At 42.2% G+C, this 26,092-nt stretch overlaps 1 protein-coding gene across 1 annotated transcript; it reads right to left on the bottom strand.

Annotated features, from left to right (window-relative positions):
• Positions 1 to 1,085: 1,085 nt before the first annotated feature.
• kntc1 (kinetochore associated 1) lies at positions 1,086 to 25,805 on the bottom strand (the record flags this gene model as incomplete). Its single annotated transcript, XM_080532617.1, has 61 exons — positions 1,086 to 1,214; positions 1,324 to 1,435; positions 2,389 to 2,543; positions 3,644 to 3,733; positions 3,931 to 4,060; positions 4,300 to 4,363; positions 4,706 to 4,760; positions 4,870 to 4,926; positions 6,466 to 6,561; positions 6,735 to 6,870; positions 7,019 to 7,143; positions 7,320 to 7,398; positions 7,547 to 7,602; positions 7,711 to 7,823; positions 7,997 to 8,210; positions 8,303 to 8,376; positions 8,465 to 8,681; positions 9,325 to 9,383; positions 9,495 to 9,660; positions 11,341 to 11,430; positions 11,584 to 11,806; positions 13,037 to 13,146; positions 13,520 to 13,636; positions 13,748 to 13,876; positions 14,061 to 14,165; positions 14,312 to 14,475; positions 14,582 to 14,638; positions 14,742 to 14,871; positions 15,244 to 15,344; positions 15,501 to 15,676; positions 15,874 to 16,175; positions 16,289 to 16,356; positions 16,598 to 16,670; positions 16,852 to 16,971; positions 17,374 to 17,508; positions 18,528 to 18,630; positions 18,787 to 18,890; positions 19,149 to 19,244; positions 19,377 to 19,520; positions 19,654 to 19,773; positions 19,963 to 20,034; positions 21,054 to 21,110; positions 21,226 to 21,369; positions 21,488 to 21,599; positions 21,737 to 21,903; positions 22,065 to 22,190; positions 22,287 to 22,362; positions 22,481 to 22,543; positions 22,687 to 22,730; positions 22,821 to 22,919; positions 23,123 to 23,177; positions 23,268 to 23,380; positions 23,484 to 23,536; positions 23,780 to 23,873; positions 24,003 to 24,113; positions 24,220 to 24,254; positions 24,368 to 24,445; positions 24,564 to 24,642; positions 24,892 to 25,007; positions 25,347 to 25,467; positions 25,677 to 25,805. 61 exons carry the CDS (start codon positions 25,803 to 25,805, stop codon positions 1,179 to 1,181), a joined length of 6,645 nt encoding a protein of 2,214 aa, XP_080388743.1. The 3' UTR covers positions 1,086 to 1,178.
• Between the last annotated feature and the right edge of the window lie 287 nt (positions 25,806 to 26,092).

The following is a 26,092-nucleotide window of genomic DNA, read 5'->3' as shown; positions in this document are numbered from 1 at the left end:
CCTGGATACACAGTGCACAGGTTTCTTAGCCTTTGCTTGCTTGCTATGGGCCGGGCCTCTCCTCGGGGGCCCCTGGCCGCCTCACGTGCGTGGGCTGTTCCGTCACTGGGGTACCTGGTTCGGCTAGCCAGATGCAGGGCTATTATGGTCTGTGCTTGGTTGGCTGGGCCGGGTGTGCTGGTGGTAGGGCGGCTGGGGGCGCTGTGTACTGGTAGGCAAACTGGTAGTAGTCGGCTGTAGAGGGCTGCAAGGGAATTTTCCTGGTTGCACAGTATACAGGACTTTTACCCTTGCTTGCTTGCATGTTTTGTCATCATGTGAAGTGCATTGAATCACATCTTGTGAGAAATGCGCTATACAAATAAAACGTTGTCTTTTTTTGGGAGATTGAAGATTGACAATTACATACCCATTTCTCCATGTAACTGTTGAACACAAAACAATGCTTATGTGACACTATAGTAAAATCAGTCTCTAACCCATTCTTCTAAACAACAAACACAAATGTGGATGGATATATCTGTGCAGTAGGTAAATACAGATATGAGAATATAGGCAATAACCACCTTACTTAACATTACCATGACTACATAACAGAAAACTGGACAGACACATGATCAATGCAGCTGATAGAATTGCAAGTTTGTCAACATTTATAATGTACATTGTAATAAAAATGTTATTATGAATAGGCATTTGAGTTGTTGTCTGGAAAAATGTGGCTTATTTTTATTATTACAGATTTTATCAGGTGTAGTGCTGAGGCACAAATATGTACATTTCTAGCCTGCAAACTGCGACACTTCAAATGAATGTGCAATAACACTATGTGCAATATGACAACCCTAGTTGTCTATCTGTACAGTATAGTATAGTGGATAGTGTACATAGCCTTTATTTATGTAAACCAGCTCCTTCCCTTCTTGTGTTTTTTTTTCTTTCTTTCCTAGCACCAGGGGAGCCACCCCTCCTAAATTTCGTTGTATGGTACCTGTACTATAGCAATGACAATAAAGACCATTCATTCATTTATTATGCAACGGTATTATTTTTTTTTATTATTACACATTTTATTATGCAACGGTATTGGTAGCTGGAATAAAGCAAGCATAACATGTAAAAAATGGAAATGGGAAGTGCAAAAATGGCATTTCTAGCCCCAAAACTGCCTCACTGCTTCATCCTGAATCTTCATTCTGTATGCTGAGAAACTCCTACGAAACAAACAAAGAACAAAAATATAGATGTTATACATTTAAACACCTTTATTTTCATATATAACAATCCATGCTATTTACAATCTATTGTTTACAGGTTACTTACCTTCACTGGGCACTGGGCACTGGGTGCAGGGGAGCTGACTGAAACCAGTTTCCCTCCCTTCCTCTCCCTGTGTTTCAGGTACTCACAGGCGAGGGAGTTTGCCTCCTCCTCACTAAACAGCAAAGGTTGTAATATAGTGAGGATGACAGGAACAGTCAACATCATAGTGATATAGTCATCCCCCTAATTTTCATGAACGTATAATGCACTTCTATAATGTCTCACTTAAGCAATAAGGCACTAGAGGCCAATTACTATGATTACTTATTGCTTTTATACAATGGCTCCAAAACAAACCTGAGACTTCTGACAAGAAAACAATGCATGAAGTATTTATTGCGTGATAGATGGTAGTTTCTGCCGAGAAATACAAAATATAGTTTTCAAAAAGACCACTGTTGTCACATGAAAATATCAGAGAATAAAGCACGGCTTTGAACGCCTCTTGGCCAACCTGATATATCAATTTAACAGTTTTTAATTATATACTGTTAAAGGCTATTTCTTGCTGCTTCATGAAAAATGTAATACTGATGTAGCTAGGGAGAAAGCACTCTACAAATGTGCTCCAACAGTTAACCATTAACTTGGACAGAATACATTTTTGAACTACGTTCTATGTTATCGGCCTCATTTTTATACGTAAAAAATATACACTCACTGGCTACTTTATTAGGTACACAGGTTTTCAACTGCACGTTAACACAAATATCAGCCAATCATGTGGCAGCAACTCAATGCATTTAGGCATGTAGACATGGTCAAGACGATCTGCTTAAGTTCAATCCAAGCGTCAGAATGGGAAAGAAAGGTTTGATTTAAGTGATTAAATGAGTGTTGGCGCCAGACGGGCTGCTCTGAGTACGGTATTTCAGAAAGTGCTGATCGACTGGCATTTTCCCACACAACCATCTCTAGGGCTAACAGAGAATGGTCCGAAAAAGAGAATATATCCAGTGAGCGGCAGTTCTCTGCACGAAAGAGGGTGTCCAACCCAGTTAGCAAGGTGTGCCTAATAAAGTGGCTGGTGAGTGTATTTGTCAAATTACAGTTTGGAGGACTCACCAGCTCTGTTTGATCAGGTAATCCATCAGATCCTTCACCTGGTTGGAGAGGCCACTTAAGACTATGTGCTGCTTGAGAAGGTTGAAGTGCTTGGTCTTGATCAGCTTCTGGTAATGCCCGTTTTGGCAAATGAACGTCAACACTGTCTCCCTTATCTGGGGTCGTAGAGAAATTTGACATTAAATACAAATTCATGCCACTATTGTGGAAGAAAACACAAAATAATAGTATGTGTGTTGGGTCACGGAACATTAGATTGAAGTACAGTGCATTGGGAAAGTATTCAGACCCCTTCACTTTTTCCACATTTTGTTGTGTTATAGACTCAATTTAAAATGGATTCAATTAAATTTGCCATAAATCCACACACAACACCCCAGAACAAATGACTCAAAACTCCTCAGTCCACGCTACCCATAACTTGATACAGCTACCACTATTCTTCACACGAGCGATGGTGCAGAATTTGCATTGCATGTGCTGGATTTGCACTAAACTTAATGCTTTGTAGTAAAACCAAATAAACACATTTCCAGTCACTTTCTTTGCTGTATAACTTGAATTCATTGTTGCAAGTGTAGCATGTAATGGATATGAGATAGATTACTTTTCCATTAAGAGATTCGTTTTGGCCACTTGGTTATAGACCAATTTTGTAGAGTGACAGAGATGATGTTCGATCGACTGTGCTTTTTCCTCTCCACCATTCAACTTTGTAGACTTTTGTAAGTCTCCCCAGGCCTCAGGGTTGCATTCCTGAGCAGATTTGTTCCTCTCCGTTTGCTCAATTTGTAATGACAACCTGATCCACACAGTGTGTAATTGATTCCTATGCAAATCAGACCGTATAAAAACAAAGATATTGATTCCAAAATTACTAACTATTATCCTTGCATTAAGATGGACTCAATTCAATTTATTGAGTGATTTGTTGATGACAGTTTTGCATTTTAGCTAATTTTAAGAGTGTCATTGCAAAGGGTTTGAATACTTATGTACATGAGGTATTTCTGTATTTCAATTTTAATACATTTACAGAAATGTCAAACAAAGGGGTTTCGCTTTGTCATTCTGGGGTATTATGTGTGGATTGGTGGCAAATTATTTAAATGTAATCCATTTGAAATTGAGGCTGTAGAGAAAATGTGGAAAAGGTGAAGGGGTCTGAATACTTTGTGAATGCACTGTATATACAGCGGCTCTAGAATGGATATTGGGGTTAGGATCATAGCTTTAAGAACTGATGTCAGCTCACCTGTGAGGGAACCCCAGCCAACTCCCCAGTGTTCATGTGCCCATCCACCTGCTCCAGGATGATGATGGGGTTGAAGGCCGACAGGAGGCCCTACAAGCATCCCAATCACACACTCACTGTCAGCACTCAGCACTCACTCTACTACCTACATAGTTATATTCAGATGTTTGGACATGGTTATTGTTGACAGAATATTTATAATTTATAATGATAAAGGGCATATACACAAGGAGGCTGGTAATGTGATGTACACCAACCTACAAGATAGAAACATCCAGCTACCTCACCTGGATCTGCTCCTCCTTCTTCTTGGCAGAGGGGATAAGCAGGAGGGCACCCAGAGCAAAAGCCGGCAGACTGAATTGTGCAAAGCGATTGGCAATGCCAATCAGGTCCAAATTCAATAGAAACGGGCACCTGCCAGAGGTCAGGGGAGTTGGTAGGATAATGTATGGCATTGAAGAAAAACAACACTAATCAGTCAGCACTAATCATTTACAATATAGTGAATCCAACTAGATATGCTCCATTTTGTCAAGCCATTCTGCAACCAGAAAAGTCAATAAGAGCTTGTTCTCTTTCTCAACGCAAGCCTGAAACAATATGACAGATGATGATGCCCCAGATAGAGTTGGTCCAGATGGCATAGAACTTACTTAAGGAGCAGAACAAAGGTCCTGTAGAGGGTTGCCTGCTGCTGCAGACTTAGAGGAAGAGACGCTGTGACACAGTAAACACAGTCAGCAACATCACATCAATGTATTGATTGTAAGTCGCATTGGAATAAGGCGTCTGCTAAATGCCAAAAATGTAAAAATGTAAAGTAACAGAGGCACTCTGACTACTGTAGGCTCTTGTCAGCCTGCCCATGGCTTAGTACATTGGTAATTTTTCAGAAAAAAAATATTTCGAATTTCAACTGATTACATAAAGTGGCATTTCAGATCCAGTGCGATTCAACAGCAGCAGCAGCATAACAATTTGTATTATTACTTTGAGGAAATAAGCAGTGTTGTGATTGTGCGTTGCTGTTTTGAACTAGAGTCTAATAGACTCATATACCTGACACGAAAGGGGCCAGTATCATACTCCTCCACGTCCTGGAAAAACTGGAGACCTAAATAGAATACAGTAGCACTGTTTTATCACAGCAACCAAACCAAAGCGTGGATGTGGAGTTCCCCCAACAATGCACTAGGTTTCATGATGAACAGAATTCTTATTACCTGCCACAGAGAGGGGACAGCTCCAAGTGCTTCCAATACCTTCTGTAAGTCACTGATCTAAAAGAGCAGATAAATATTACAATAAAAAATATCCTGATTGTCTCAATTGTAGTTCTAACCCTAACGAATTTAGAACACAATCAGTGCCAGTGGCGTGTATAATGGCTAGCGCTAGCTTGTGACCGAATTGCCTGTTGCGTCCGTAGTGTGAAGTCTGAACCTGTCCTTGTCTCCATTCCTGAAAGCCCTCTCCTTCTCCAAACGAAGCTGTTTGATTCTTGCTGTAAACCAGGGCTCGTCATTGTTGTAACTTACCCTGGTGCGTGTTGGAATACACATCCTCACAGTGGCTGGTGTATGACATCACAGCATCTGTGCATTCGTCCAGGCTAAATCATTATCATTTCAGCCTGCTGTACTCATTACATAATCAGACCGTATAAAAACAAAGATATTGATTCCAAAATTACATTAACTATTTTCCTTGCATTAAGATGGACTCAATTCAATTTATTGAGTGATTTGTTGATGACAGTTTTGTATTTTAGCTAATTTTAAGAATGTCATTGCAAATGGTCTGAATACTTATGTACATGAGGTATTTCTGTATTTCAATTTTAATACATTTACTGACATTTCAAACAAAGGGGTTTCGCTTTGTCATTCTGGGGTATTGTGTGTGGATTGGTGGCAAATTCTTTAAATTTAATCCATTTGAAATTGAGGCTATAGAGAAAATGTGGAAAAGGTGAAGGGGACTGAATACTTTTCTAATACTGTATATACAGTGGCTCTAGAATGGATATTGGGGTTAGGATCATAGCTTAAATAATAATAATTTAAATAATTTTGCCATTTAGCAGACGCTTTTATCCAAAGCGACTTACAATTACGAATTACAGGGACATTCCCCCTGGAGTAACTGAGGGCTAAGTGCCTTACTCAAGGACACACTAGTAGTGGTGTAGTTTCAGGCGGGATTTGAACTCACAACCTTCCGATCCCAAGTCCAACTCACTATCCACTAGACCACCACTACCCCGCTTTAAGCTTTTAGCTTTAAGAACTGATGTCAGATCACCTGTGAGGGAACCCCAGCCAACTCCCCAGTGTTCATGTCAATTAAATTAAACAATTAAATGTTTTCAGCCTGCTGTACTAAATACTTTTTGATTATTCTACCAATGTAAATGTGCAGTGGTGTTAGTGGGGAATTTATAGACATTTAAAAAGTAAACATAAAATGCTGTGGTAAGCTGGTGCTAGGCCCTATACAAAGCACTGGTTGCGATTTCAGTTATGAAAACATATAATGATTTAGGTTGTTACAATTAGGTTGTTTCCTGAATGAGTATCTGTCATGATAAGTGTCGGTCATAAGTGTTCATTTCATTCAACCAGGCCAACTTCTCAACTTTCAAAACAATGTAGGGTAAATTTAGTGGTGGACGTGGGAGTCGCTGATCGCTGCTGTGTGGTTTTGTAATGTGACCAAAAACGGAAAACAATTTCTTTCATAAAGACGTTTTGCTGATTTGCACAAGTTTGCACACTTTTCACCAGACGGTGTCACATATGTGGACTGCCTCCACTCACCATGTTAAAGCCGAGCAGTTTCTGCAGTACCCCATTCCACAGCTGAGGATCAAACACCTGATACTCCAGGCAAAGGTCTGCCACCAAGCGAACAGCCTGCACACAGATAGTACAGTAGGTGGCTTCAGCTCATGTAGATACAGAAAACATTTCTACAGAAAACAACTTCTTGGTTACATAGGATAGGATGATTAGGATCAAATGGATCATGTCTGCTGAAGTTTTAATAACTCCATCTCCATCTTAAAACCAGGCATACAATAAAGTACCTGTGGCTCGTGACTGTGGTTCTTCCACAGCCCCTTGACCATGCCTTCTTTTGGACTGTTGAGGAAGGACTCGACGGTGTAAGGGATGTTTAAGACCTCCAGTTGAGAGAGGTAGATGTAGCATTTTAGGTAATACCTGCAGAGGCAGCAGAAGTCCATCAGCCACTCATTACAAGAAATTACAAGGACCAAGAGAAACATACAATCAAACAATACACCGTATACAGAGATGAGTCTGTGGGATATGGCTACTGACATCACAGTCTATAACAGAGAAGCCTTACTGGACTTTAGTCCTGGGGATCTGTAGCTGGGTCTCCAAGGTTGCAGGGTCAGCAATGTGGATGAGACAGAGCAGGGCTCTACTTCGATGGCAGAAGGTAAGACGTGGGCCGGAACTGCTAAGGGGCTGGAAAGGCATACAAACAATGAGGATTCATTACTACATCAGTCATAATCATGTAAAGCTAGGGAAAGCCCATTGCTGTTTTCCACCAGCCCTCAATAGATACAAGAGAAAGGTGGAACGTAGTGGTGATTATAGGGTCAAGGCTTATCACCCAATCCTGACCCATCCCACCTCACCCATGTCTCTGCTGAGAGGATAGGGCTTAGCAGACGGACTCCGTCCTCCATGGAGTAGATCTGTAGAAAGTACACCACCCTGAGAAGGAGAAATAAGGAGTGAGCTTAACATAACATTAACAACATGGAATGTAAATACAGTTAGCAAAGTCAGTCTTTCTCCCAGATAAATTGCAAATAAATGGTCAACTGCTGTATATACTGTAGGTGTTGTTGAGTGGAACTACCTCATGAGGTCTGGGTCCTCCTGAATGTCACTGACACAGTCCTGATTGTTGATGTCCTTCGAAAAGAGAAAAGAGACTTTTGTCAGAACACACAACATTCACCATTAAAGATCCTGCAACAATCGCAAGCAAAATGACATTGGAGTCACCATGGCTGGACTAACCGTAGATGCAGCTGGGCCAGTTTTGCAAATCCATTTCTCCAACACCATATTGCGGATCTTTAAAAGATCCACACTGTTGATGGCTACTATTTCTTTGCATACAGCATGAATGTCTGTTCATAGAGAAAATAAGTATCAACCATTAAAAATAAATAAATATCAATGGCCTAGTTCCATTTCCATTCATAAACCCAACCCAGTGTTCCCATATCTGAAAGGACTGGATAGTAAGAAAAAGGTTAATGACAAGGCCTATAAGTGGGCGTCATGGCATTGGTGAACTCACCAGGGTAGACCTGTCCGGCTGAGCCCCTGAAGCGCTGCTCCACACTGCTGTGTTCGTATAGGGTCACGATGAGCCGGGCAGGCAGCCCTTTAAGCTTCAAGTGTTCTGGGATGTTCAGCTGGCTGCCCATTAGGGCGTTCTCCGTAGCCGAGCGCTGGAACTGCAGCTTCAGTTTGGACAGGAAGGTCTCCCCCCTTGTCCGAGCAGCCTCCTGCTCAGGGGACAGGACAGAAGAAATATAATATAGAGCAAAAAAACAATAACAAAAAAAGGTTTAGGGAGAGACAAAACTCCAACAAAACCAACCTCAAGGTTTGGGTCCTTCAGCCATGCATCACCCAGAGCTAGGCAGAATTTGAGTGACTGAGTCTTCTCAATGCCTACAAAGAGAAATAAATAGCGTGAAAAAAAACAAAAAAACATTGATGAGTAGTGACATGACAGGGTCTGACTGGCTAATGGTCTGACCTGAGGGCAGCTCATGAGCAATCTTGTGGGCAGTGGCAGCTGCCCACTCTGGGTTCTGGATGCGGTGGATGTAACCCATGATGGTCATGGCCACCTTGATGGACTCCTTGTTGGAGGTGTGCTTCTGCCCCTTCCTGCTCTGCTCCAGGAGGAGGGGCTTCATACTCCTCTCAAACACGTGATTCACAGCAGACATGTACAGCTTGTCAAGACTCACCTGAAAAGAGGGCAATATTATCCATTGTGTTTGATTGACTAGTAATTTACTGATTACAGGGTATATACAGGAATCTTGAGGTTAATTTCAATACCTTTCTAAGACTTTTTAAAGACCTTGCAAATATTTTTCCAGACCTCACCGCCACTTCGAGCTGTAACCGTTTACATCAGTGACACCTTTAACTTAACAGTTTTAGTTTGCAATAGACTAGACCACTATCATACAACAGAATTTCCGGTTCATCTTTGTTTTTTAATAAAACTAATAAATTCACGAACTTTTACTAAAAGTTTTTAGGACTCAAACTCTTTGGACAGAGTCTAATTCAGAAAAATACCAACAAAATTCAAGACCTCATAAAATCGTGACAAGACTTTTTGATATTTATTAAGGGTCTTGATTTTCCCAAAATTGATTTATCAACTTTTAATACTTTTCAAGACACCGCGGACACCCTGGATTAACATATACATCAATTCCAATTAACATCAGGCATTAACAAATACCTGTATATGATAAACGCATGTTAATTATTTGTTTATTTCTAATCAGTCCACTATTGATATGGTCCCAAAATATCATCAACTTGTCGTTAGGGGGACACTTCATTGGTAAGACCACAGCCACCAGTGCACTGTACCTTCATTAGCTTGCTGATGAGCAGGAGAGTAGGGAAGGTCTCCTCGCTGAGCTCAGGCGCTGAACACAGAAAAAACAAAAACATTTAAAATCCCCCCCTGACTGAGTTTTATTTGTATTTTGTCTGTGAACACCCCAACATTTTAAGTGAGTACTGAACATGGCTCTCACAGATGATCTTCCAGTAGTAGTTGGGCTGCATGAGCAGGTGGAAGGGAAGTCTGGCGTTGGCAAGGGGTGTGGGCTCAAGGCCATTCTCTAGAAGGTAGGTGCTCTCCAGATCAGTAGGTGGAGAGATGCGCTTGTAGGACTTCAGGTGCTGGAGCAGACCCATCGCCTGTGGATAGGAGTGATATACATCGAGTCCAATGCACAAGCCATTCACGGGATCAGATATTGAGCATTACACTTATATGTACAGTGTTTCCTCCAGGAATTTTTACAATGGTGGCGGATGGCCGTGACCGCGCGCGCAGCGCGTGCGATTTTCGCGTGCACGCGCGTTCAAATCAAGTTTTTTTTTCTTTTTTTCTAATCACAGCCAAAACTAGAGGATGGCCAAAAAAAAAAAAAAAATGAATATACAGAATATAAACTTGTGACTGACAGTCACATACACACACACAAAGATCATCAGCTATAATATAATACGAAGTAGGCCTACATGAGCACAAAAGCGGCTAACGTTACTGATTAACTGTTTACTGTAGTGCAGAGAGATGGTAGTCGTAGGCGGCGTATCAAATGACAAAGCTAAACGTTTAATGAAGGACATGAACGATTGTCAACAACACACTCAAGCAGTAAATAGAACAGTCTAAACAACTTGGGTACTACGGACGGAACAATAGTCTCAACCTATAGTTCCGTGCGTGAATTATGTCAACCCACCACATTACAGAAGTAAAATCACAGTCAGATGGAGCATTCGGTAAACAGCTGAGTATCAGCTGAGTTAAAGAAAACAAACTCTTACCTTTGATGAGACCCACATGAGCCCTGTTTTCCCGTACTTCTCCCGTGTGTCTCTTATTGTCCAAATGTTCCCTGAATTTTAGCTGCATGTTTTTCCAGCATGTAATTCCGTTGTCAATAAAAAAATCGTCTCCCCTTCTTTTCCCCTTGACAATACTGTGTCGTTGCTAAAGTGACGGCACATAAGAATCGTTTTTTGACTTGCTAATGTCTGCTAACGTAGCACTTGAAACTGGCGCCGTTCTCTGGACTGCAGCTGCTCCCGCGTTAGCATTAGCATCCATCTTTTCTTCTCCCTTCTCACCGTCACGAGCTCAAATGACACTTGTCGGCCGATCTAACTCTTAACACTCACTTACAGGACTTCTGACACCATGTCGTGTTATTCTATTAAACATACACGTGAGTCCTTCTGTATTTCAATGTAAGTGTCTTTATTTTAACTCGCTCTGTAAGCTCTACAATACCGGTCTCTTGTTGTCTCGTCGTAACCTGCCCACCTGACCTGGGGGGTATTCCATCAACGTCGCTAAAGGAAAATCCTGGCTTATTTTTGATAACTCTCGCGAGACCTATCAGAATATGCCTGGATATTTTTAAGAACTCTCGCGAGATTTATCAGACTAAACCTGGATTTTCCCTTTAGCGATGTTGATGGAATACCCCCCTGATGTCACTACGGTGGCCTGTACACAATAACAATAATACCACAGTTCACATTTAGACCAATCAGGAGCCCTTGTGTCACGTCGTCAACTGAATGTCATTAATCTGATTTTGGATCAGCGGTTAGAGAGAGATGGGCGTGGATTTAGGTGCACTTTTAGTCAACATCCATTATAGCGCTGATCTAGGATCAGATATATTTTAATCAGCTAAAATGTTCAGAACTTTTTTTTTGTTTTTTGTGGACTGAATCAATTCGTGGCGGAGGAAATTCATTCGTGGCGGCCCGCCACCAATAAATGCATGTAGAGGAAACACTGATGTAGAACACAAAGACAAATCCCATATAAACAAATCCCATATAAAAGGACATTACCTGACTAATTGAGAGGCTTGTGATCTGCTCCTTTGCTGTCTGGATGATTCTAAGCACCCCTTCAATCCTCTCGTAGTTATATGGGCTGAGCTGAAGGAAAGCAGGGAACAGGGACAGTTTCATTCAGTAAAGCAAACACAAGCTCCTGATACATCAACATTAATCTTATCTTTACTCCCCACACATGATAATTGCTCATTTTATTACTATATAACTGAGAGGCAACACTATCCCAGCTCAGACCTTCAGAATGGCTGCACTGAGGCTGATGGTGAGGTCACTGGTGCTGTGCAGCATGGGGATGATCTGCAGGGCACGCTCCAGGGCATCTGCATGGCCCAGAGGCTGCTCCTCTCCCTGGTCGGCCCCAGGGTCGCTGTCGGCACCCTCCTCCTCTTCCTCTTCCTGCAGCAGCAGTGTGGTGATGTACTCGTTTATCACACCATCTCGGTCCAGTCCAAAGGTGCTGCAGGTGGGGGAGCACATAGTACATCCACTCACTGAATCATCACAGCTAATTGCAAAACAGCCTTATTGAGAGAAGATTTATTCTAGTAAATGGATCTATTGATGGAATATATGTGTCCTTCATGAACATATATGCTCCAAATGAGGATGAGCCTGGCTTCATTAGTACAGTCATTAACACAGCAGTACAGCACAGCTCTGGTATCCTACTGTTGGGAGGGGACTTCAATTGTGTTCGAATTATGTCTCAGCTAATGGATAGACAACCTTCCCCAAAAACTCTAACTTCGAGAATGAGGAGAATGCTTAAACACCCATCAATGGAATCAGGCCTAGTGGACATCTGGAGAAGTACATTCCCTAAAGGTAGAGATTTTACTTTCTATTCACACTGACATTCATCTTATTCTATAATCGATTATTTATTTACCCCAAAGCAAAACTACACAGGACAGAAGACAAAGATCTTACCAATTACCATATCTAATCATGCACTTCTTGCATTGAAGGTCATAGGCCAAAAAACAAACAATGGAGATTCAATGCATCACTTCTAAACGATAAGGAAGGTATCACATTTGTAACAACTGAACTAACGTATTACCTAGATACGAACGTCTCACCCGAAATATCACCTCTCACTCTATAGGACTGTGCTCAAGCATACATTAGAGGTCGCAGCCCTGTCATGACTATATTAATACAGTGAATCCTTCTACACATCCTATATCTGTATCCCCAAATCACCTCATTTCACTATGCATACACACACACGCCTATACCATTACACCTACTCACACGCCAACCCCCCCCCCCCCCCCCCCAAAAAATAGACAGATCTTTAGGAAAGAGTTTGGGTGCAACTCTGATAAATAGAGATAAGAAACCTGGTCAGTTTTTTGTTATCCATACAGGTAAATGCAAAACACACCATGCCGAGAGGAAAGGAGATCTCAGAGGACATCAGGAAGAGGTTAGTGAGAGTTTTTCTACTACACGCATGATTCTCTCTAAACCAACATATGGAATTGGTCAATATAAACCTGTTATGTCAGATAAAAACGACTGGTTCTGATTAAATAAAGATTTCATGGTACAAACCCCCCAAAAATCTATGATAGCACAAGGGGTTCACATACTTTCAAGCATCACTGTATATTCTCTTCTTCACAATAAGATGAGCACAGAGGATGTGTGCGACTGTAAGACCCTTAGAGGCTTAGCTGACCTGCAGTAGTTGAGGATGATCTCAGGGGTGATGTTCCCGTTCTTCACCAGAGTAGGGATCAGGTTCCTCTTCATCTCTGGACACTGACGAAATACAGATTGGATGGATATCTGGAGAAAGAGACATGCTATCTTGAAACATGTTGCAAAATGTACTGTATTTACATTCAATCTAAAGTATATGAGAAAACCTTGTGACACCCTCTTCTTTTTCTTTTTTTTCTGAGTGGGGCAGTCCCACTCATATTTTCAATTTTTATTGATAGATAAAGTGGAGAATTAGACAGGAAGGATGGGTGAGAGAGAGAGGAGGGATGACATGCAGGATGTCCCCGGCCGGATTCGAACCGGGGACCCTGCGGTTACATGGTCGACGCTTAACCCGCTACGCCACCTAAGCGCCCCGCGACACCCTCTTCTATGGAGTGTATGAAGTATTGCAAAAGTATGACAGGTTATAAATCAATCAGTATCTTCAACAAACCCCTAGTTTGCCCAGCTTGATTCCCCACTCTGCATCAGTGATGACTGAGCGAAACTTCTCGTGCTCCTCGTTGTCTTTGTACAAGTTGCTGAGATCAGCCCCCACCATGGCCATTGCCTGAAAATATGAAGGAAACGGTCTGATCACATACAGCATGGAACAAAACAGGGATACTTAGAGGGAATTTGTATAGGCCGATATAATGTAAATAAAGCACAATTATCATACCAAGATCTTGTCATAGTTTTGCCAGGTGTTGTTGATAACCTTCCACAGTATCTTAAACACCTCAGATTTAGACAGAAGAGTGCAGAGTCCAATAGCCAGGTCACAATCCACCACTCTCCCGTTGAACACCTTGAGTACACAGAAAAAGCACAACACCAGTTATCGATTTTATTTCTTCTTCAAAGCAAATCACCAACTTACACGACTGATGATCATCAATAATTTAAAAAGCATGCCAAAATGTACGTGGACATTCAGACATGTTTATAGTCAGAGTGACCCCCTCCCCTGAGATCTAAGTCAGTCAGCTCACCTTGTGCAGGAGGGCGACAGCAACAACATTGATAGATGACTGAGTCGTTTTTCTCAAATCAGTCAAACATGTCTTGTATTGGAGCAAGCCTTTTGGGTTGTAAAGCTGAAAAGGCAGTTGTTTACAGTCAATTATACATGTAAAAAATAAGAAGGGGTCCAAAGTCTTCCTCGCAAATATCCAAAGCCATCAACACCAAACACTCCGGAATCCTCGCCACCATGATGTTGGTGAAGGGGCTGCAGTTATACCTGTGTGCAGAGCTTGAGGTCCATGGTGTTGGAGGTGACGTGCTGCAGGCAACTGCCATAGGAGTTGACCAGCAGCCTGAGGGCCAACTCCAGCTGACTGCACTCTTGCAGCATCTGCAGCATGGAGGCCAGGGGAACCAGCAGGGGTTGCAGGAAGTTAGACCCTGAAGAAGGTGACGAAGGTAAGGTTAGGATGGGACCATAAGATTGATGATGAACAAATCACAGAAATGTCTCTTTGGAAATTGGAGGAGACTGTCCAATAGCTACCTTCCTCAAAGGAGCAGTGAGACAGGCAGGAACAGTCCAGTGGGTAAAACTTTGAATCTTAAACAAAAACAGGCTTTCAGGTTAAACATTTTAAAATAAAAGCTTGTTGAACTTGAAAATGTAATAAAAACACCAGATGCCATGTCTGCAGCTTTCTTACCTGAGGAGAAAGGCAGCAGACAGTTGGTGATCTCATACTGGACAGGCAGGACTGACACAGGGTCCAGAACGTAAGACATCCTGAAGCTCCACTGGGAGTACGGGTCCCTTTCAGCCTCCAGGGACAAATCCTGGACATGTCAACATTGGTTACAGATGTGTGTAACACACATGCACACTTATGTGATTTGACACTCTCTAAGAGAGATGTGCCTATTATGTTTTATTAATTTAGTCTACAACTCTCAAGAATTTGGTAGCTTAAAGGCCAGTTCAGACCAAAGATCCGCGACGAGACGAGACCGTTTTAGAACATTGCAGAGAAAAACTCGGCAACCACTTGCAACCGACGTTGTAAAACTGGGCAGTTCAGACCAAAGATTAAAGATAATTCAGACCGCTGCAACTAGAAGCTGGACATTCTAAAACAGTCTTGTTTCGTGGCAGATCTTTGGTCTGAACTGGCCTTAAGTCAAAGTGAAATGTAACACTGCGGTATTGACCTTTGCTATGAAGCCATAGTTGTCTGACAACTGACATTGGTGGTAGACGTCCATGGCTGCCCGCGTGCTTTTGCACAGCTCCACACAGTCTAGAAGCAGGTCTGAGATGAGATAAAAGAGTGTACAAGCCAAGTCAAAGGGTATGTCACACTTGTACAATTCACAACAATGATTGGTTGTCTGCGTCCCGCAACAGAAAAATTGTGAGGTCACAAAAAATCATGAGTTTACATCTAGAAAAGGCATGTGTGAATTACCTGAATGGCAGACAGTTATGGCCTGACAGGCTAGATTGTGGATGACTGCTGGGAGGTCCATCAGGTCATCAGGGAGGACAATGGGCACATCTGTCTCCAGCATCTGGCACAGCTTCTGGGCAGCACTGAAAAGCACTTTCCCTGTGCTGGGGTTGCAGTGGTGCTCATACAGCTCACTGTGTAGAAGGGGTTTGGAGGGAGGAAGAGAGAGACAAAACAAGAGGGTATCTTGTGAATGTCCAGACTACTATCTAGCCCTCAGACTCTATTCTATTAAACAGGGAGGAACTCTCTATTCATTCAAACTCCCCATGGCACCCCCCACCCCCCCAACCCTACACTCCCCAACTACCACAGCCTTCTCCCTACTGACCTGAGGATCTTCAGGGCCTTGTCCACCTTGCCCACCCCCAGGGCTCTCAGAGCCAGGTCAGCCCACAGCTCCTGCTCTGTGCGCTGGAGCTGCCGTGACAGGCGGCGGAGGCCAGCCTTAGTGGAGATGGTCTTGATCCTGCCGTCTAGATCGTTGGCCACCATGGGGGTGGCTGTGACCTTCCCCTGAGAGGGACCCCCGGCACATGTGTTCTCATAGGCTGTGATGTGATGCTCCTGGAACTGCTTCCGCACCTTGGGGTCCTCATAGTCGTTGGGGGTAAGGAAGATGTCGAAATCCTCCTGGAAATGTTACATAAGAGGCTTTCAGCACAGGACGTCAAAAGCCAGACACAGTGAGCCAGGTGAGGTCATATCACATACTAACAGGTAACAAGGGATCCTATGAACCATACCTGTAAGTGTGCGATCGCCTTAAACATCATCAGGTCGTTCTCACACTCTGTACTTTTAAAAGCATCACCTGTCCAGGAGAGAGTATCACACTCAGTATTAGCCTTGAAAGTAGCATGTTATAAGCTGTCAACACAGTGAGGACATCACTTCACCAACTATCTGAGGTACAAAAATAGGTTATGGGAGACCTCCTAATCCACTCAGACATTAGCCTTTCTTTTGAAAATGTTATTAAGTTTAACATTCTGAGATAATGAGCTTTCAAGTGTTTCCATTTCTTTCTCGATAGTTTCAAAAGCTGTCCCCACCTTTCTGAATCCTCTGTAGGAATTTCAGTGCCTCCACCATGACTTGTGCAATGACCATCTGGTGCTTCTTGTGCTGTTGGAAATGGGCAATGATGAGAAAGTAAGTAAGTCTGAATGAGCAGCATGCCTGATGCCACATAACCCTAACCCAAACACATCAATAGTGCATTTTCAAAATGACAGTCAAGTCTTAAAGAGCAGATGTCACAACGCAAATCCAAAGACACCCCTCCTGCCAACTTCAAGAGACTCACCTCCTCAGATACATGGTCTTTGTCCTGCAGCTCTAGTCTTGCCCAGGTCACCAAACGCTCAATCACACACTCTGCCTCGGTCGTGGACAGCTTCTTCAGGAGAGTTACGCATGCCTCACTCTGCAAGCAACACACAGGCTCTCCATCATCTACTTTAAGGGGTTCTCTCTCTCTCTCTCTCTCTCTCTCTCTCTCTCTCTCTCTCTCTCTCTCTCTCTCTCTCTCTCTCTCTCTCTCTCTCTCTCTCTCTCTCTCTCTCTCTCTCTCTCTCTCTCTCTCTCTCTCTCTCTCTCTCTCTCTCTCTCTCTCTCTCTCTCTCTCTCTCTCTCTCTCTCTCTCTCTCTCTCTCTCTCTCTCTCTCTCTCTCTCTCTCTCTCTCTCTCTCTCTCTCTCTCTCTCTCTCTCTCTCTCTCTCTCTCTCTCTCTCTCTCTCTCTCTATATATATATATGGTAAACATTGGTAGAGAGAGAGAGAAACATATTTCAATATTTACCAGGGGAGGAGCTGTGATTTCACATACCTTGCCCTGGCCTATCAGCTGGATGAGGTACACAGTGTGTATCTGGGAGGTGGGGAGTTTGTATGCCTCAGCTAGCTTCAAGGAGTCCTCCAAGGAGGAGGGGAGGTCTTGCTTTAGGATGTATCTCACCAGTGTCTAACAGGAAAGAGCACACTCATGGTTCAGTATTGATATGGTCGTACAGTAGAGGTAGGGGTGTAACGGATCACCTAATTCCCGGATCGGATCGTGTCACGGTTTCTGAGTCACTGATCGGATAATTTTTCGGATCAACACAAAACATTTCTTTCTTTTTTTAATAAAAACTGCTTTTTCCTTGAATTCTGTAAAAACACCACTTTTATTGTGTGAAAAAACACACAACATTTAAGATGTCAAAACTGGTAAAAGCAGTGAATCACTGGGCTCTTTAAAGCAGACGAATAAACATGTTTTATGCCACTTTTAAATAAATAATAAAGTGAACCCTTCTTTTAAACACGGTATGAAAAAAAGGTTTTTCGTGCCTCCCGTCAACACACCAGGGTGATGTCGTGTCAAATGTGTGGCCTAGACACCGTAACTTTTTTATCGACCACCCTTCTTCCGTCATTGTTATAATTGACAGAGAAGCCAAAGTGCTCCCATACATGGGATTTAAATGACGAGCAAGGTATTTTGAGTTCTTCTCTGCCACCAACGTTACTAGCCGTCTACTCTACAGGATACACTTGGGCCACGTTCGTAAATTCTCTCTGAGAGTGCCAAAGCGCACACTGGGTCCGACGTCATAAAGGGACCAAGTAATTTGATTGGACAAGAGGCGTTCCATGAATGCTGATCAGATTCCAGAGCGAATTTACGAATGCAGCCTTGTTGTTGTGGATTCCCAGCTTCACGTGAGGTGAGTAAACAACAGATTTCTTTTTTTGCATTATCAACCTATCATTGAGCTTTAGAGTAAAACAAAGCACGCAACTGTCGCGTCTATCTTTTCATGGCAACTCTACATTGTGATTTACAAGAGATATTAACTAATATTAAGTAATATTATTACTTGGTTACATTTTGCAATTGATCCACGGTGCACATGCCTGCCGAACCGTGGGGGGCGATCCGTACACCCCTAAGTAGAGGTATACATGAACTCTACACACACACCCTCAGAGTCCTACCATGTTTTGAGTGTTGTTGGAGAGGTTGATGTTGCGGATCCCATAGCCTCTGAGCAGCTTCCTCATCTCCATCAGATGGTAGCTCTCCTTAAGAAGCTCCTGCCTGTGGATACAATGTGGAACATGGGGGAGGGGGATACACAGTACTAATCCAAGCAGTTCCTTTGTGTCCTATCCATCTGCATCTGTGTCCATAGCCTTAGTGCTTTTAGCCAATGGATGTATTGGGCCAGGAAACGTACAATCAGAAGTGACTTACTTGGGTCCCTTCATCTCCAGGTACTTCTGGACCAGCCTCTCCACTACCTCACTCCAAGGCACCATTGCCTTGTGCATGATCTCCAGCACAGCGTCCACTACTAACTGTACACAATACACAGCACAGGAGAATGGAGAGAACACTTTACAACTAAATATAATATGATGAATGTTACAATATAGGACATTAGGAAGTATATGTTAATAAATCTCGTTTGGTGTATGTTATCTTATTCAATAGTTGGACATTGTTACTTCAAATGTGCACGTCTGTAAACCTCTGGCATATTGTGTATTTTTAGGGTACACCCAGTCAAGCCCTGAGGTGCAGGAGTAGTTGTTAAAAGTATGTGTTGAACTCACATCAGTGTCCTTCATGCAGCCCAGCACGGCCACTGCTTTGGCCTCCCACTCTGTAAACAATGTAGTTGTCTGGGAGCTGCAGCGCTCCAGCAAGTCCTACAGTGTAATGAGAACAGAAAAAGTGAGAAAAAGGTATGATAATGTCTGGTAGTCAACACTGAGGAAAAATACATTTACAATAAGCAGCTAACTAAATGTAATCGTGTTATTTTCAATGTGTAGTCACACCTTGATGTATTGCAGCAGCAGCTCATCCAGGGGTAGCTGATGCTCCAGGGTGTAGGGCTTGACGCTGCTCTCCACTGAGGCAGAGATGAGCTCCGGGGCTGGCACCTTATCCAGCATGAAGAAGGCTACTCTGCGTATGCTTCCCTAACAGATCCAAAGGGCAGATCAACAGAGATAGTGTCTGAATGACAAAGTAGGGCCATCAAATGTTACAATTTAGTAACAGTCACGTTAAAATAGACTCACATTGAGTGCAGCTTTAACACACATACTGTACCTTCTCAAAAACTGAGAGTGAGAGCCTGCAGTTATACTTCTTGTGGAGGTCCAGCAGCTGACGGAGGTTGGAGACAAGGGACTTGAGGTGTTCCATTTCCTTCACACCAAAGTCATCCTCCTAAAATAAATAAATAAATAAATAATAAAATAAATTAATAAAAACATACCTCCAGAAAATGTATAGGTTGATGTGAGTATAGTATATGCACATATATTAAATAAATTAAAGTGAGGAAAAAGGAGGTGGGATGAAGACTGAGAAATGTCTCATTTCTCATGAGAAAAGTTATCCGAGAACACTGCTTACAGAAGGCATCCACATCCATAATGGGGGCAGCCCAAGTTCTGCCAAGTTCAGTCCATTCTGGGGCCAGTCTCCCTGTTGGAACAGAATAGGGTGAGAGGACAAGGGGATGCTGAGGTGAACTGTACCTAACTGTTGTGGTTTATGGTCACCTAACCTTGTCATGTTACTGACAAGTGGGGCTAGACGTGTACAGAGCCAGCTATGCCCTGAGTGTAGTATTGTAAATGGAAGAGAGCTACCAGCCACTAGCTTGTGTGAATATGAACAGGACAAAATAAGATTAAAAGCATGTCCCATAAAAGTCAGTTCATCCTTGACAAAAAAAACATTATACTTGAATACATATTTATTCAATATTCAAACGTTTGAATACGTTTTTATGGCTTGATCTAATGTCAGTATTAAGTGGAATACTAAAACCAAACTTGAACAGTTTGAATGTTTAGTAATGACAGTCATATTTACATTTTAGCCTATATTTATTTATTCCATTTTACATACTTGTTTTTAGTTTAGTTTATCTATTCTTCTTGTTCATTTAGGAGGCTTGTTATTGCCACAAAATGTCAAAGGTTTTCATTAATGTTGAATATAAAACTCAACTTGAGACACTGTCTCTTAACTGATTTAAATGTGGGTTAGGGTTCGACATGTGGCCAGCCGGGGTTCGAACCGCCGATCTGCCAACCTTACGAACATCTACCCCCTGCGTTACATGCCATATCTTGGATGCAGACGTAATGTAAGTGGAGAGAAGATTGATCAGGAGTTGACAATACTACCGAACGAATGAAAAACAATGAATTTCTATTATTTTACATATATTCAAAATATTGTAAGTATATTAAGTATATTCATATACTTAATATATATTTTTATATTTTAATCATTTTCTGGGTCTACCAGTACGGGCATGCCCAGTGTACCTGAATACGCGGTTCCATGTGGCCAGAGATTCTTTTGCGCGACAATGAGAAAACGCTTGTGTGGCCCAGACATCGAAATTGCGTTTCACTGTAGTGTAGCTTAGGCCTAAGACTTGAGACTTGCTTGTGACTCGCACATGTGACTTAAATAGATGATTGCATTACCTTTTCTGTTAACTCCAGATTCCTTGCCCTCTGCTCCAACCAGCTTGCAAGGATTGTCTAAGAACATACAATGCAAGAACCGTCTCAACATTGAGGAACTGAAAACACAAACATTTTCAATTGACATTTACTTTCATCGTCTGTTTTCTGCCCTGACATTAAGTTATTTTACCTGTCCTCTGGGTAGCACCCTCCTCACAAAGGGAACAATGACACTCCTGAACCAGAGACAGAGGTACTGGGATGGAAGGTCTTCTGGAATAGCACTCAGCAGAGCTTCAAGACCTCTCTCATCAAACCGTCCTGCAATCTCTCCCTACAGGGCCACCAGACAGGCAGCAATAAACCAGAGATTCTTCTTCACATATTTAAGTAAAGAATGAGACACTTAATTAGATGTGTTATGAAACTCTGCTAGGGTTGTGTTGTGTTACCTCGTGTCTGAGCCACAGGTGCTGGCCCCCCTTCAGGTCTCCCTCTCTTAGGTGGGACAGAATGTCCCCAATGTAATCTGTGCTATTCAGAAACTCAATCCAGGCGATGCCACTAAAGGTAACCAGCCAGGACACATCATTACACAGACGTTCATATCAATTACAGGCAAACAACTAATTCACACTCAATTACACACAAACTCTAGACACTCAAGAACCCTCAGCAAAGCATAGAGGCATTTAACCCACTTGAACTGGTCCAGGCTGTGGAGGCAGCAGAAAGTGGCCAACCTGGCCAGGGCTTCCTGGATTTGGGAGGAGGGGTAGCGAGAGGCAGCGTGGTTCAGCATCTTCTCCACAGTGTCAAAGGTCGGCCAAGGAGCCTTGAGGCAGTATTCCACCACATACTGCTCATCCTGAAATACAAAAGACTTGACTTCAGTAAGGAGAAAGTATCAATTCAATATTGACATTGATAGACATTTTGAAACTGGCCAGTATCAATTAGGTGAGGTGATGTGCTAAGCTAAGCCATGGGCTCCTCTACAAGGAGTTCAATCAGACTGATATTCCTCACCTCAATCTTCATCAGGTTGGTCCTGGCCTCCTCCACCAGTTCAGACCACACGTCCTGCCCATAGCCCCCCACAGAGGCTGACGCCAGCTGCTCCAGCACAAAGTCCAGCTTCACCTTATAAACAAGCTGGGTAGAAGGTTGGATGGCAGGTCAGTTACACACTCTTCCTTCACTTATGTATAATAAAAAAAACATATTTAAGGTCCGAAAGGTGACGCCAACCTCAACATCTAGCCCGAATGTTATGGCAAAATTTTCTGCCTCCTCAAATTTGTGTTTATGGAGAAGTCTGCTGAGTCTGGGGATGATAAATTAATTGTTTTAGACAACGCATGAGATCACATAACCAGTGCAACAACATGGAAATAGGGTAAGTCACATTAAGGTGTGTGTGTGTGTGTGTGTGATCTCACTACCTGTTCTCAGGCAAAGCCTCTGTGAAGCATCTCATGACGACAGATGATATAGGCTCCTCTGGGCTAGTTGAACGTGACAAACATGATTTACACATAACTTTATAATGTACTGTACTTGCTAATTAATGCAACACTATGAAACTTAAACAGCAACCACCTAACTTATTCTATTCAATTCTAGTTTTGCAAACCGGAACATGCTGTACCTTTGCAGATTCTCATAAATCCCCTCCAACAAATATATGGTGTCCTGAAAATCAAAGAAAAACATTACTTTATCTAAATGCGTAGCTATTTGAGTATTGTAATATGGATAAATGTTAGTCTTCTTATGTTTTACCATGCTTATTCTTGTCTGCACCAGGCATGAGGTGAAGGACACCTCAAACGAGTAGAGGACAGTCATATTGGGCAAAGAGCACACCTGAAGACTCCTCATCTATCAAAACAAACCATGGGTCAATAAAGACACAGTCAAAGAGATGGACATCACATAGTTTCTATATAAAGACTTATAAAATAAATTCCTTCAGGAGAAAGGTTGACACGATTAAAGAGGTAGTGGAATCTGGCCATTTAATGTTGACGGAAATGCTGCCAACATGCAACATGTGCAATGTATCAAAGGGAGACCTGAGTTACCTGGCTTTTGTCCTGCGTGGTCAACATAATGATTTTTGCACTGGCATTCTCTTGCCTGTGAGGAGGAAATGTTTTATTATCAAAACCATTACAGCACATACAAATGAAAATTAGATTGTACACATCATTCAGTTAATACACATACGAGGTCATTGAAGCAGAGTCACACTCTGTTATGAGTAGGAAGTCATGGATAGAGAGGTCAGGCCAGCAACAAACCATCACAAGGACATGCAGGTCCCAGAGACTCAGAACATCCTGAGAAACAAAATCATAGAAAGAGTCATGTCTATCTCCAAAACCTGACCAATATGGCACAAATGATATACCAAGTAATGAACATTGCTACAGCTGGACTTACCTCGGAATCAAGAACATACATAAGATTGTCCACCACCATGATCTTTCTCACCCCTATAATGAAGATATGGGAGAAACGTCATTACTTAGCAACACTGAAAGTCGAAAGTCGAGTTCTTTTTTCAGCCAAGGCCTTTAATTGTTCACACCTGGCAAAGCATTTGAACTTAACTTAAACTGTAAAAAAAAGTGTAAAAAGTAAAGAATACCTCAATCAAAGTCAGGAGAAAGATAGCTTTAGTATAGTATAAGTATGGCTTTAATCAAGAGGAGGCAATAAAATACCATCAAGGCTACCTGGTATCAGACTAGAGTCAAGGGCCTGATAGAGAGACATGGAGGCCTGATTAGGAGACGTTCTCCAGTGGGTTAGAACAGTTTCCCCATCCGCCTGTTAAAAAAGAGAACGGCAAAAAAGTAACATAACTAATCTGATGCAACCCTTCCTTAAAGCAGTGCAAGCCACAATGGCCAAACGTAGACATATAGTATATAGTCTACAGTGCACAGCCAGTCATACCCCAATCATGAGGTGAATTTCATTGCCAAGGTTGCACATCACTGCCGTGTTGCATCCCCCTCCATGGAACTCCTGGGTGGAGCAGAAGTCTGTCTTAATGAGGGACTGGAGCTGGAGGAGTGGAAACAGAGGTTGTTCATAACTTCATACAGTATCAACATTTTAATAAAAGTTATTTCATTAAAATGAGCCTCTCGAACACTCTAAGGGTAAATACCTCCTTCAAGGCTACTATGTCCATTTTTTCAATCGCTACAGAGGAGAGAGAAGAGAACACATTTTTTCAAATGTAAAATATAACAGCTCTCACATAACACAACTCTCTTAACATAACAATGAAAGCTTTGATTGACATAGGCCAATACCTTTTAGAATTTTCTCCAGAGCAAGGTTTGTGATGTGAAAAAATCCATCTTGAGTAAGAAGGAACAAGTGGTACACCCCTGCAGACAAGAATCAAATTCAACGTCATACAGACCATTTAGAAGTACAAATTGACTTAAATCTAACATTTGCACCAAACAGAATAGTTTGAATGCTTTTCAGCCATCCGGAGCTCACCCAAGGATGCCTTGTCCTCCTGCAGGAGAAGATGTCGATATGTTTTCTCATTTCCAGTGGGGGCTTTCTCCAACATAGCCTAGCAGAGTCAACATGTTAATAAACTGTTATTATCTAACTCAAGCATACAGTACCTATGTATGGTTCAACCTCCCATTGTAACCAGGTACATTAACAGAGCTGTTCCAAGCAAGGGACTAAAGTAAATTGAGATATGATACATTTAATGGTAAAACATAGGCATGTCTGTATAACCGAATATATGGCAATGACACATTAGCCAATAGGATAAGGGGTATGCTGTATGTATGTCAACCACATCTCTTACCCTGGTGAGAAGGGTCCTCTTCTGTGGCACATAGATGAGATGGAGGTTTCCATTTCTCTCACAGACCACCAGAAACTGCCCCTCCAGACAAACATCCACAGTATCGACATCAGTGTCTGAAATAAAGTACAATTCATCAAATAATGCAACATGTCAGATTACATTAGGTTGACATTTTGTTTTTTCATGCTGTGTTCTTATACTGTTTTTTTATGCTGTGATGTTTTGTTTTATTCATTTTATGTTTTATACTGTGTGATGATGTTTTGTTTTATTCATTTTATGTTTCCATCGAGGACCACTTTGGAAATAAGTGTTTTAAATAATGCTTTCAAGTGCTATCCTCTGGACATTACTTAGAGTCATAATGCGTAAATGATTCTATTGTAAATTCCTAATAAAAATCTAATCAAATCAAATCAAGACATGGGGGGAATACCGAAAGAGATGCTTACCAAAGTCAAGATGCAGCAAGATGTTCTGATAGCTCTGGTCAAACAGGATCACTGTAGTATCAGCCACAACAACGCTGCAGTTGGAAGTACTGCAGGAATAAAGCCGGGGGTTGGACAGCACCTGCAGGGAAGGAAACCGTTGAAAACGAGGTGATCCAAATACACATGTGTTTATAAAGTAGGCCTCCTTTCATGCTAAATGCGGAGGAATGCACATCTGAGTTGGTACACTACCCTCCTTCGTTACTATACTGGGCTTCCATTCAATTGGAAAGCATCAGTGCTACACATGACAGGACGGCAGCCATGTGTTTCCACTGGTGTCCATACCTTTATAGGTGAGGAAATCTTGACTAAAGTATCCACTTGATACAAGCCACTACTCTCCTCTCTTGAGCCATTGGAAAAGCGAACTGTGTTGGTATCCTCGTTGGTTAGAAGTTCAACGTCGTTCCACATTGTTACTCCGTCCACCTGGATGACAGTCAGAATACCACTTGAAAGCGGTCTGAAATGAGATTAAATGAAAGCGGTCTGACAATCTATGAGAAGTGGTACTGTGTGACAACATCAACCTGTCATGCTGTCAGTGTCACATCACAACAACCATGTCCGTAGCTAGCTGACGTTATCTGTAATATTAGTAACTACACGAGAATGATGCAAACAGACGTAGATAATTGAACAAATGGATCAAATATGTTTTCCTTGTCTATTCTCTTCGTGACTTTACCGAGGTAGCTTAT

This window comes from Nansenia antarctica, assembly GCF_963989245.1.
Source record: "Nansenia antarctica genome assembly, chromosome: 5".
NCBI classification, from domain to species: Eukaryota; Metazoa; Chordata; class Actinopteri; order Argentiniformes; family Microstomatidae; genus Nansenia; species Nansenia antarctica.
This window is presented reverse-complemented; position numbering and strand designations above follow the sequence as displayed.